Below are 12019 nucleotides of genomic sequence, written 5' to 3' on the forward strand. Positions count from 1 at the left end.
GGCAGTAAAAAAAAAAGGAACCCTTGCCTTTTGCAACAGCATGGATGGAGCTGGAGAGCATTATGCTAGGTGAAATAAGCAAGTCAGAGAAAGATAAATACCACATGATCTCACTCATTTGTGGATTATAGAGAACAACATAGACTGATGAAAAGGGACAGACCCAAAGACTGAGAAACAGCGATCAGGCTATCAATTCCTAGAAAGGAAGTAGGGGAGGGCGGGGATAAGGGGAAGAGATCAACCGAAGGACTTGAATACATGTATATAAGCCAAACCAATGGACATGGACAACAGGGGGCAAACACTGAGCAACACCAACCAGACCACATTTATTTATTTATTTGGGGGGGAGAGGGGATCCAACAGGGGACCTCCTGGTTCATAAGTCAACGCTCAACCACTGAGCAACACCAACCAGACCACATTTATTTATTTATTTGGGGGGGAGAGGGGGACAATGCCATAAAGTGTCAAGGGGTTCATCCTTTGGTGCCCGTCCATGGACCCCAGGGGTACAGAACCCCTGGCCTCACTTCCAGAATTGACTGCACAATGTCACTGCCCAGAGAGGTACATCTAAAAATGCTCTGTGACACATTCTTTGTAAGAGCCAATGATTGGAAACAACCTAAAGGGCCCTTGAGGGGGGGACCCAATTAGGTAAGATCATGGCCAGTAACAAGATCTTAATGGGATGAATTGATGAGTGTCCCAGAAAACAAAGACCGCAGTGCATGGTTAAGTGGAAAACACAAGGTCCGGACCAAGGGGCCGAGCAGGACTGTAACACACAGTATTCCTGGAAGGATGTAGAAGAAACTGGAAACGTGTTTGTGTCTGAGATGGGAGCCTGGACCATAAGGAATGTGAAGCTGGAAGAAATACTACTTTTTAATTTTTAATCTAGGTTATTACTTTTTTAATTAAAAAAACTGGTTGGAGATAGATGAATAGTCGAAGGGAACGAGATGGAGAAGGGGACAGAGAGTGAGGTGGGGGTGGGTGGGGGGAGAAGAGAAGAAAGGAGAGAGAGGAGAGGAGAGACTGATGGTTTTAGAAGGACTTCTGGTCTAGCCAAGTCCCAGAATAGCCCCAGCCCTGAGAACAGTGGATAATGTGAGACGTTTGGCACAGAGACGTAAAGAGGCAAATATCTCGTAAAAGCTGCTCCCGCTCGGGCGGCTGCCGGGCTGAGAGCAGCTGGGCCTTCTCTCCCACGGCCACGGCGCGGGGCTCTGCGGGCTTCTCCTCCTGCCGAGCCGATCCTGGGACATAACGGCAGCGCCAATATTATTTTTTAAAGGCTCCTGTTGTTCACTAAACACCCATTAAACCAATCTCCTTGCCCATTTACAGCGAGCTTAAGGGCAAATCCAGATGGCACACATAATGCACACTCGGGCCTGAGCTGCAGGAGGCCGGTCATCAAACAGCCATTATCCAGCTTAGCGGCCTCCACTGCCTGACACCCCCGCGTGTGTCCAGGTGAGAAGAGACCTTTCCAGAGATGGCTGGGCTCGCTCCCTCTTGGCAAACCATCTCCAAACTCTCCAGATTTTGTACCTAAACAGTCAGCAACAGCAGCTGAGGGTTGCCTGGTAACCTGGGAAGGCGCTTTGTCTAGGTGTCCCTGAGCAGAGGACAGACTGCCTGGCCCTCCCACACTGCCCTGGTGGCCACGCCGATCCCACAGTCCCAGGAAACACTCCTGCAGAGCCAGCTCCCACTGGTCCTCTATTCCCACGGCGCCCCGGAAAGGGTCCGTGGGAGGGATACCCGTTTACCTATTCTGATGTCCAGGCATTCCCCCTATGGCCTTCGGATAAAGAAAAACAAAAGGAACAGAACACAATCTATTGGCTGAGTTTTTCATCCTCGAGCAGGCTCGGAACCAGGGCCGGAGCCTCCCAGGGCGCACACAGGATGGCTAGCCCGGTACGGCCGCTGAGGAGGGACAGGAAGCCCTCGGGCCCTGTGTTCACACCACTCGCCGTGAAAAAAGCACGCTTTCCTGGAGCCCGCTGGCCCGTCTCAGGCACCAGATGGTTCTGGGTGCAGCAGGCGGCACCCAAGTCGTTCCGATCGGAGCCTGAAAGCACGAGTGATGGGAGGTGGGGCAGCTTCCTCACGCTGAGCCTCTCTTACTTGAGCGCACGTGAGAGGAATTTTTATTTCCTGGTTATATCCCATGGGAGAAGTGGCGGGAGGCAGTGAGGATCGGCTCACGAGGAGAACATGCTCCAGTTCTCCATGAATAATTCATGAAGGATGCAAACGGAACACAGATCCGTGAGGACTGGCTGTGGCATCGCTGTAACTTTTGTGCACGCAGCCTGTCCCCTAGGTTTAGAGGTCGCCTGAGCCTGCACATGATGAAAACATCCCATCGCAATGACTGCAGGGAAAGGGGGAAAGACCTTTCTCCCCGAAGTCCCCAGTGTGAAGACGGTGCCCAGTCACCCAGCTGCTCCTCCCTAGTCCACTCCGGGGAACCCCGTGCAAGGGGAAGCGCCCATTCCCAGCATCATCTGCATGGTTTCAAGTCCTGAGTCCACCAGAGAGTGGGGAGGGCGAGGGACGCCTGGGGCTTACAGGTTAAACGCGGGACTTAAATTCAAAGGGAAAGAAAGGCACCCACCTCTCCACACGCTGATTGGCCCTTAAATTAGCCAAATGCCCTGAGTGCTTGACGACTGCGCACCGTGGGGGTGGGAGTGGGGTGGGTCTCACACCGAGCCTGGAAAGCAATGCCACCTTCCTAGCTCACATAGCTCACCTGCGACTCCCGCTCAGTGGGCCGCGGCCAGTCTGCCCCCACTCCGACCCCCCAGGAGGAGACTCGGAGCGGCTGTGTGACTCCCCTCAGGGGAAGCACGCCCTCCAACCAGAGGCATGCCTGGATCCACAACACTGAGTTGGTGAGAGAAATGGCCAGTTCCCCCAACGAATCGGAAAGAGGAAAGTCACATACCCGGGAAGGATCACTCAGGGTCCGTCCAAGAGGGGGAGACACAGGGACAAATGCCCACATGCTCTAACCCAAACCAGCCCGGTCCCACCCTAGAGGTCCTTGTCTGGAAAGACAACCAAAAGGCACAGTGACCTCTCGTGCAGCAAGCAGGTGGCTTGGAGAATAAGTGAGACAGGAAGGCCGGGGCCGGATGCCGGTCCCGCCCTGTGCATGGTGGGGTGAGTCACGTGGAGGCGTGGGCCCGAGGCCCTGGCACTTCCCGCCATCCTCCTGCCCCCAGGCCCCGGTCTGTCCTGCCTCGCTCAGCCCGGGGTCTGCAGCGGGTAGCTTGCCTGGAAGGAGCCCAGTGCCCCCGATCCGGATGGACAGTTCGCTCGCAGGGAGGAGCAGCCTGGGACTCTCGGCATCAGACTTCTTCATCCACGCGGGGTCCAAGTTCAGGGCCAGGGCCGTGTGGGGGTCTTCCGCCGCACCCTGAAACAAGAAGCAGCCGCTGTGACACCTCTCCGAGCTTCATTCCCCACACCCCTCCCGCTCAGAGCCGCCCGGCAGCCCGCCGATCTCCACGGACAGCGCAGGGCCACCGTCCAGACCCAGCTGTCGGCAGGCGGGGTCATTAGGAGTAAGGCGAGCTTTCCGGTTGTAGAACTTCTGGGGTGACAGAAGCAGGACGTGAGGGGTCCATGCCGACCCTAGAAATGGGCAGTGAACAGCGAAATCCCAGCCCGCCGGGTAAAGGGCACTCAGCCCAGGCTCTGTCCAGGAAGTCCATTGGGCAGGCTCGCTTGGATGGCAGCAAGGTCACCACTTTCCAGACGTTCACCATCCTCACGTTTCTCACGCGCTCAGAGGGGAAAGCGGTCCGAACTACAGCCCAGGCAGGAGGTGAGAGGCGAGTCCCGTGGCCGAGAGCAACCACGTCACCCTGATGTTTTGTCCGTCACCAACTAATTCGACTGTTTGTGCAGCAACCAGGCCAAGTCCGCATTTCAGTCCCCACATTTACTCAACGAACACTGACCACCACTTCTGTGGATACTGGGCGAACAAAACTAGACCAAGTCCCAGCTCTTAGGTGCCAGTTAAGAGCAAACAGATGGCCCTGGCCGGGTGGCTCAGTTGGTTAGAGCATCGTCCCTATAGGCCAAGGTTGCAGGTTCGATCCCTGGTCAGGGCACATACAAGAAGTAACCAATGAATGTGTCAAAAAGTGCGACAATAAATCGATCTCTCTCTCTCTCTCTCTCTCTCTCAAATCAGTAAATAAAAAATAAAAGAAGAGCAAACAGATGAATCCACAATGAGCTTCTACTCCCACAGCATCGGCCGGAACCCCCCGGACCTGCTGACAGCTTACAAATGCACAGGATCTCGAGGGGAGCGAGGAAGAGGGGTGACCCCACCAACACACACACCTCTGCTTTCACCCAAACAGAAGGCAAGTGGAATCATCTCGATGAGCTTACAACCAGTAGATATTTACTGAAAACCAGGCAATAATAGCTCCAAACAAACCTTTAAAAACAAGTCTCTCTGGTGCAGCCACTATGGAAGACTGTATGGAGTTTCCTCAAAAAACTGAAAATGGAACTCCCATTTGACCCTGTGATCCCACTTCTAGGAATATATCACAAGAAACCAGAAACACCAATCAGAAAGGATATATGCACCCATATGTTCATAGCAGCACAATTCAACATATCTAAGATCTGGAAACAGCCTAAGTGCCCATCAGTAGATGGAGGTAGAGGGGTAAGAAATCAACCAAAGGACTTGTATGCATGCATATAAGCATAACCAATGGACATAAGACACTGGGGGATAGGGGAGGCTAGGGGACTGTCTAGGGCGGGGGGAAAAAATGGACACATATGTAATACCCTTTGTAATAAAAAATAAAAACAAACAAACAAAAGAAACATGTCTCTCTACTATGGGAGAGGAAGGGGTTGCTGATTGAGTCCCTGGGTGCAGCCATTCATGAGCAAACGCTGGACCCGTTTTCTCCGGTAAGTTTCTTTCATGACAGAATCTCACGAAAATGATGCTCGGCCGTGTCTTACACACACACACACACACACACACACACACACACACACACAGGGATCAGAAAGAGAATCGAGTGATTCAGACATTTTATTTCATTCTTTCTTTCCAACGAAATGTTACCAACGAAAACATCAACCCTTCCGTCTACATCTTCTCCTTCGTCCCACACATGCACATCACCCCCATCGTTTATTTGCAACGTCCTCTGTAATGCATAGAAGGGTGCCGACACCTCATTTAAGTTTGTTTTAAGGGGGTGGGGGGAGCCTCATAGCTCCGGGTCCTTCTGTAGAATCCTAGGGGCTGCAGGATGTCACCTGCTCTGTCCCCGGGAGAAGCACAAAGGGACAGCCTGCCACACTGTGCGACACTCAAGGCCGACGCTACAGATGGACGGAATCCTGGGGACAGAAGGGACGTGAGGAAGGCCAGTATCCCCCCCTGCAGGCACCCCTCTCCCACGGAGTGACAGCTGGCGCCGGTGCCATGTGCCACAGAGCCACAGCTCTTTGTTTATGGGTTTAATTATTTCTAATCCTACATCTCATGCTGACATGGGAGGGATCGCGGCAGCAATAAAAGACGTGCCTCTCGGGTGGGTGGGGGGTGTGGGGGGTGTCAGCTGACCTTGCCGTGTCTTCCTTCTGTTTAGAAGGTGATGGATGCCTGGCTGGGAGGAGGGTGCGGGAAGGGAACCACTTCGTTACGGCGAGGCGAGGCCAGAGGCACGGATGCGCGCAGGGCTGCTTATGAAAAAGCGGCCTGGAGAGACACTGTTCTGATTGAGAACACTGGTTTCCGCGGGCGACTTTGCCCCCACCCCGCCGCCACCTGGGGGCATTTGGCAATGGGCATCTTTGTATGTGGGGGAGGGAGAGAGGGTGGAGCTGGCACCCTACAGGGCACAAGGCCAGCCCCACAACAAATGGCCCGGCCAAGTGTCAACAGTGCTGAGGTTGAGAAGGATTTAGGACGCTCAGGACCCCAAAGCTCCCCGGTTACTGGTAACCCTGGCCACCCACAGACCCTCTTTTTACTATAAGGATAAGATGTTTGCCACTTCCTCCAGGAAGCCTGCCTGCCTGCCTGTGTTTGGAAAATTCTTAGTAAGCATCAGAACCAGGCCAGGGCAAACGTGCGACTAATGCAAGCTTTCCTGACTTTCCCTGCAGCCCTGAGAGCCTGCGTGGCTGCCCCTCAGCCGGGCAATGAGTCACTTTCTGCCCCTACTCCCACCCCCACCCTATGGGTTGAGGTGGGCTCCTAGGGCTTTAGATGGTTCAGGATGGCTGAGTCACCTTGCAGCTCCCAAATGTCAAAGTGCCAAATGTACAAGCTCCTTCCCATGCTATAGGTCTCCAGGTCCTGCACCACACCCTCCCCCACCCACCTCCACCCACTCCTCCCTCTGCACTCCTCCCCCACCCACCTCCACCCCTCCTTCTTCAGCCCTCCTCCCCACCCAACTCACCCCTCCAAATGCAGCCCTAAAAGAAGGGGCTGCTGGAACTTGAGATCACTGCCCTCTTGTGACAGTTATCATCATCATCATCATCATCATCATCATCATTGATGGTTTGGGGCAAGTCCCTGGGGCTCAGAAAAAACAGAAATTTCCACCCACTCAGGAAAGGCCGTGCAGAGGGGCAGGAGCTGGAGGATAAACAGCACCTTCCAGAAGGAAAGAGGGCGTGGAGAGGGAAAGACGGAGGAAATGAAATGAGGGGGTGGGGGTGGAAAAGAAGCCCAGGAATATGCCTTCTGGGAAACCAGAGAGGCTTCCGGAAACGACAGGCACACCTCCCTCCGGAAACCAAGTCCGGCGCTTTCACGCGGGTTTGCTGTCCCAGGCACAAGGGAGACGGCAGCTGGTCACTGAGGTTTCCACAGTCATGAAAGGAGAAGCCTGGGGCATAACCGATAGGACGCGGTCACGTCCAGGTCTACTGTGCCCAAGGCCAGCCCCTCACAAAGCACAACTGGGTAAGTGCCATTAGGTGCCAAAGCCCTGGCGGCCCCTACCTCCAAAAGTCACACCCACACCCCCAAATGTCACAGCGAGCAGCCGACGCCTTCACTTCGAGTTCCAGCAGCCACCCTCTATGTGTCCACCTGTCCCTGCCGCTCCCCCCGCTGGGATGTGTCACTGCGCTCAGGGGAAGCACGGCCGGCCACCCTCCCGTGAACTGTGGCACGCCTGGCTCTCACCGGCCCCACGCACACCTCCTGTCATGTCATGTGGCTGGAACTGTGCGATGGCGCCGAGCCTCCCGGCCCCGTGGCAGGTGATCTATTTAATTGAGGCCTGTCAGCGGGTCAGAACTCCCTGATGACGGGCCGAGGGAAAGGGCAGGGAGTTAATTGCATTCCCTGCCAGCCACCGCTAAAGCCAGGTCCGAGTTACACCCGAGCAGAGAAGGGAAGAAGGATCTAAAGACAAGCCACCACCGCCCTTAGGGACACTGAGGCTGCGGGAGGGCCTGGTGCTCTGCGGGCTCTGCCTCCCTCCTCCATCCCCTACCAGCCTCCCGCGTCCCTCACCATCCCCACTTCACCCAGACACATGAGGTGACATTAAATAATTGATGGTGTTTTTATTACTGAGAAATGGCAATAATAATGACATCCGTAACACAATCTTAAAGTATTCCACATAATGGAAAAAAACCTAAATGTCCCCCCTTATCACCAGCCCGAATACGGATGAAGCTGACATAACATGTGACCTTTTCTCCCTGGGAGCCGGGCAGCGGCCTGCTGCCCAGGGCCAGGCTGGCTCAGGGGGGCAGGGACCGGCCTCAGAGCAAACAGGAACACAGGGTGGCAGAGACTCTGAGGCTGCGGGTACAACCCTGCCTCGGGCTCCAACAGCAGGTCATTGCCGTCTTCCTGGTCTCGGTTTGCCTACATGTTCAGGGTCATGGGTCACAGCCAAGAAGCCCAAAGACAAGGAGGATGTCTGTTCAAAGTACGAGGTCCCTACTGGTTTCTGGGGCACTAGGATTGCACCTCTTAACTCCGTGGGAGGCCCTGTCCCTACAACAACAAAATGACACCCAGCCCGTGGCCAGCAGGCATGTTCTCAAGCTTCTCATTTTCTATACTCGATGCTTCTGAAATCCTGGCTGAAGAAGCCCGAGCTCCCTCCTCCAAGCAGCCTTCCTAGATAAACCCAGCCTTGTCTGGATTACATATGCCTCCTCTCTGTGCTGCCCTGACATCCCACACGCGTTGCTCTCGTAACATTTGCAAAACTGCACAGTAAACTTTCCGTTTCCTTAGCTCATGACATCCTTAGAGCAGGAGCTATGTCTTCCAGCTCTACTGTCAGGCCCAGCACAGTGTCAGCGTTCAATAACCAAACCGACTGACTGGCATGAACAATATCACAACATCTCCAAAACGATGTACAGCAAGCATGTCAAACTCGTGGCCCGCGGGCCACATGTGGCCCACAACAAATAATTTTGCAGCCCAGTTAATTTAACAGTATATAAGAAACGTTTTAATAAAAATTTTAGTAACTTAATTTTTATAATATCCTGTTATACATAATTATTAATAACGAACTAAAATGTTAGCCAATGACTGGTTACTATAATCGTGTTGCATTCATTTCCCATACACACCTAACACGCAGGCGCACCATTTCTCACCACTAATACTAGCAGTGAATATTTTAGCAGCCGACTGCCATGTCATGTCGTTAGTCTTGTACTGACTGGTTTGGTGTGCGCAACTTTGAGTTTGACATGCTTGCTGTACAACATAAAAAACAAAGACCCAGGTAAGCATACCATGGTTAGGCCTTGAGAAAGAAGGAAAGAGATTAGTGCAGAGCGGGAGAGAAAAGGCTTTAAAAGTATGAAAGAATCCTGGCTGGTGTGGCTCAGTGCTTGAACATTGACCTATGAACCAGGAGGCCGGGGTTCGATTCCCAGTCAGGGCATGTCTCAGTTGCGGGCTCAATTCCCAGTGGGGGGCGTGGCAGCCAATCAATGATTCCCTCTCATCAATGATGTTTCTATCTCTCTCTCCCTCTCCCTCTTTGAAATCAATAAAAATATTGACATCATGACTTTCTACCCACCCCCAGCTCCTGTCCCCTTGATGACTGTGTAAGAGCCTCTAGATCCGTCCTGAGCCCACATATGGATGGGCAGCCACCTACCCAGTGACTCTCAGCCCAAAGGTTCTAACCCCACTTCCTTCCTGGCAGAAACAGAGTGGGGAGCCCAGCTCACTCCCCTTAAGGTGAGTCCTTTCCACCTGAAGCCCGTGACCCCGCCCCCCCCGCCAAGGCCACATCTTCCAGCTTCCTCCCCGGCTCTTCCATGACCCTGGCCTGAAGCTTCCCACGGAGGAAATTCATCGCGGACATCTAGCTCTGTTTAAGCTAGGTGAGGATGCTGTTACTCAAACTGTCTTTTTAGGGACAAAGCCTTCTCCTGTCGCTGATGCCAATTACTATTCATAATCAAGCCTATTTAAGCCTATGAAACAGAACTGAAAGCATCCCACAGCTCTGCAAAGACTCAGCCCTGAGAGTCTGCAAAGACAGCCCTCCATCAGGTGCTCCAGGTAAGCGCCTCACGCTGGAATCCAAAGAGCCAGGTCTCCCAGCAGCCTGGCTGGCAGAGAGGGGGCCTGGCGGAGTTTCCCAAACCACCGTGCCTTTTCTTGTAATTTGAAATATAATGTCTCCTTAAAACAATATAAATCTAAAGGAATGCAAATACCTATGTAGAATGAGGCATTCTCTTCCTAATCCTCGATGATTATCCACCAGGCTTAAGCTACTCCTGGACCTAGTCTTAGAATTCATTAAAATGCACCCATATAATCCACCCTGAGCCTTTTCTGCCTTTTCAATAGTTTGAGAACCCTCAGCTGGTCTTTTTCAGGCAACTTTTTCTGACCTATGGTATCCTTTGGAGAATACCAGGTGTCTCCCTCTCCCCGTCCCTCCCCTCCGCCCCCCCGAAACCTGCTCCAAGTCAAGATTTCTCCTCCCAGGAACAAATGCATGCCTATCAGACACTTGTTGCTAGGTAACAAAACACCCCAAAACTCAGTGGCCTCCAACAGCAGCCAGTGATTACTGCTCCTAAGTCTCCACTCGTGTGGACGCTGCTGGGGACCTGCCCGAGGCCCCGTGAATACTGCCAGGCCTCACTTGCGCATCTGTGGTCAGCGCATGGCTCGCCCGGGGCTGGATGGTCTAGGATGGCACGTGCTCTGGCAGCCGGTGGGCTGTGGGCCAGCGCTGGCTGACTTGTGGCTGGGAAACTGGGATTCCTCTCCATGGGGCCCGTCATCCTCCAGCAGGTGGGGCTGAGCTCATTCGTGGGGTAAACCCAGGCTTTCGGGGGCAGTGAGAGAAGGCAACATCAAAGTGCTGTTCAAATCTCTGCTTGCATCACACTCTCTACCACCCCACTGACCTCCGTGGTCCGTGGCCATCCGGAGTGATGGGGCGGTACATCAGTCAACTGTGCCTCTTGCTGGGAGGACCCGATGTCACCAGAGTGTGAATGACAGCCGGGGAGGGACCTGGGGCCATTCCTGCAATGTTCTGCAGCACATTCGCACATCATGCATGGTGGCGCGTGAAGTATCAGGGAGCCCCCCAACTCTGTGTGGTCCTCCATGGATTAGCCTGCGAATGGCTGCTCTAGATTAAACCCACAAACTCAACCTCCTCCGCCTGAAGCAGCGCTTCTCCAATGGGGGCTCAGGGACCCATTCACAGCGGTCTGAAAGTTTTATATAAAAAATTTTAATTTTGTATTTCTAGGTAAATGATCATCTCAAGGAAAAAAACAATACCAGCTCAGCCGGGTATGGCTTAGTGGCTAAATGTCGACCTATGAACCAGGAGGTCACAGGTTCTATTTCCGATCAGGGCACATGCCAGGGTTGCGGGCTCTAACTCCAGTAGGGGGTGCTCAAGAGGCAGCCGATCAATCATTCGCTCTCTCATTGTTGATGTTTCTATCTCTCTCTCCCTTCCTTTCTGAAATCAATAAATATCCTATATAATAAAAAGGTAGTATGCAAATTGTCCCCTCAACAGGGAGTGCATCCAAGAGTTCGACCAGGGGGCAGGGCTGGCTGGGGGAAGGGAGGGAGGCCCCAGCCAGCAGCTGGCAGCCACTAGGAACCCTACCAGTGCACGAATTTCGTGCACTGGGCCTCTAGTGTGTATATATATATAAAAGACAAGACCAGCAATCTGACTCACTGCAGTGAGCCCTTTCTAACCAAAGCCCACTCACTGCTCAATTTCAGTGCCTTCGTTTGTAACTGTGTTTCCGGCTGAGTTGGTACCAAGCAGTCCTGCCTTAATTGCTGAGGGTTAATTGCTGAAGGCAGGCTCAATGGATGGCTGATCTGTTTGTTCTGAGCCACACTCCGGCCAAATTCCTTCATGGAGCCGGTGTAGATGCCAGAGGTTTCCAAGTGCTTCTGGAACAGCTGTGGGGAGAGCCGACTCCATCCAGTGGCTTTTGCGGGATGGACGGACCTGCTGGAACCAAAAGGAGCCAGTCACGGCCGTTGGTACACTGGTGCTTGTAATTGGTGGCTTATTTTTAGCAAAAGTTCACCTGCCAGAGCACACAAAAACATTGCCGGTTTCGGTTTTATGGATTTGGGTGCTTTGATGTGAACTTGTGCCTAACTTTGTGCGAGTGCATATTTATGCTTATAAACTTGTAGATAACGGTCAACGCCCCATCAATGCCTCAGCCTCCGGCCCCTGCTCACGGCCTGCTCACAGCATCCATCCCCGTGGGGCCTGGACCACGGGGGTCTGAAAACAGTCCTTGTGCCTCCCGATGAACTCCGCCTGCAAGGCCCGATGAGCTCCTGCACAGAAGTGCTGACCGGGGTGTAGAGCCCATCAGAGCTGCTACGAAAGGAGGGCAGGGAGGGGAGAAGAGACCCTTCAGAGGAGGGTGGAAACCCCTGAGCATGTTCTCACGCAGGAAAGAG

At 53.4% G+C, this 12019-nt stretch overlaps 1 protein-coding gene across 3 annotated transcripts in view; it reads right to left on the reverse strand.

Annotated features, from left to right (window-relative positions):
• SLC39A11 (solute carrier family 39 member 11) overlaps positions 1 to 12019 on the reverse strand; it is a 176324-nt gene that overhangs the window by 112200 nt on the left and 52105 nt on the right. For all 3 annotated transcript variants that reach the window (XM_015570620.1, XM_006754593.2, XM_015570616.1), the window contains one exon: positions 3307 to 3448. In XM_015570620.1, coding sequence (XP_015426106.1) covers positions 3307 to 3448 — 142 coding nt within the window. The remainder of the gene's footprint in view (positions 1 to 3306; positions 3449 to 12019) is intronic.

This window comes from Myotis davidii, unplaced genomic scaffold, assembly GCF_000327345.1.
Source record: "Myotis davidii unplaced genomic scaffold, ASM32734v1 scaffold172, whole genome shotgun sequence".
Taxonomy (NCBI): Eukaryota; Metazoa; Chordata; class Mammalia; order Chiroptera; family Vespertilionidae; genus Myotis; species Myotis davidii.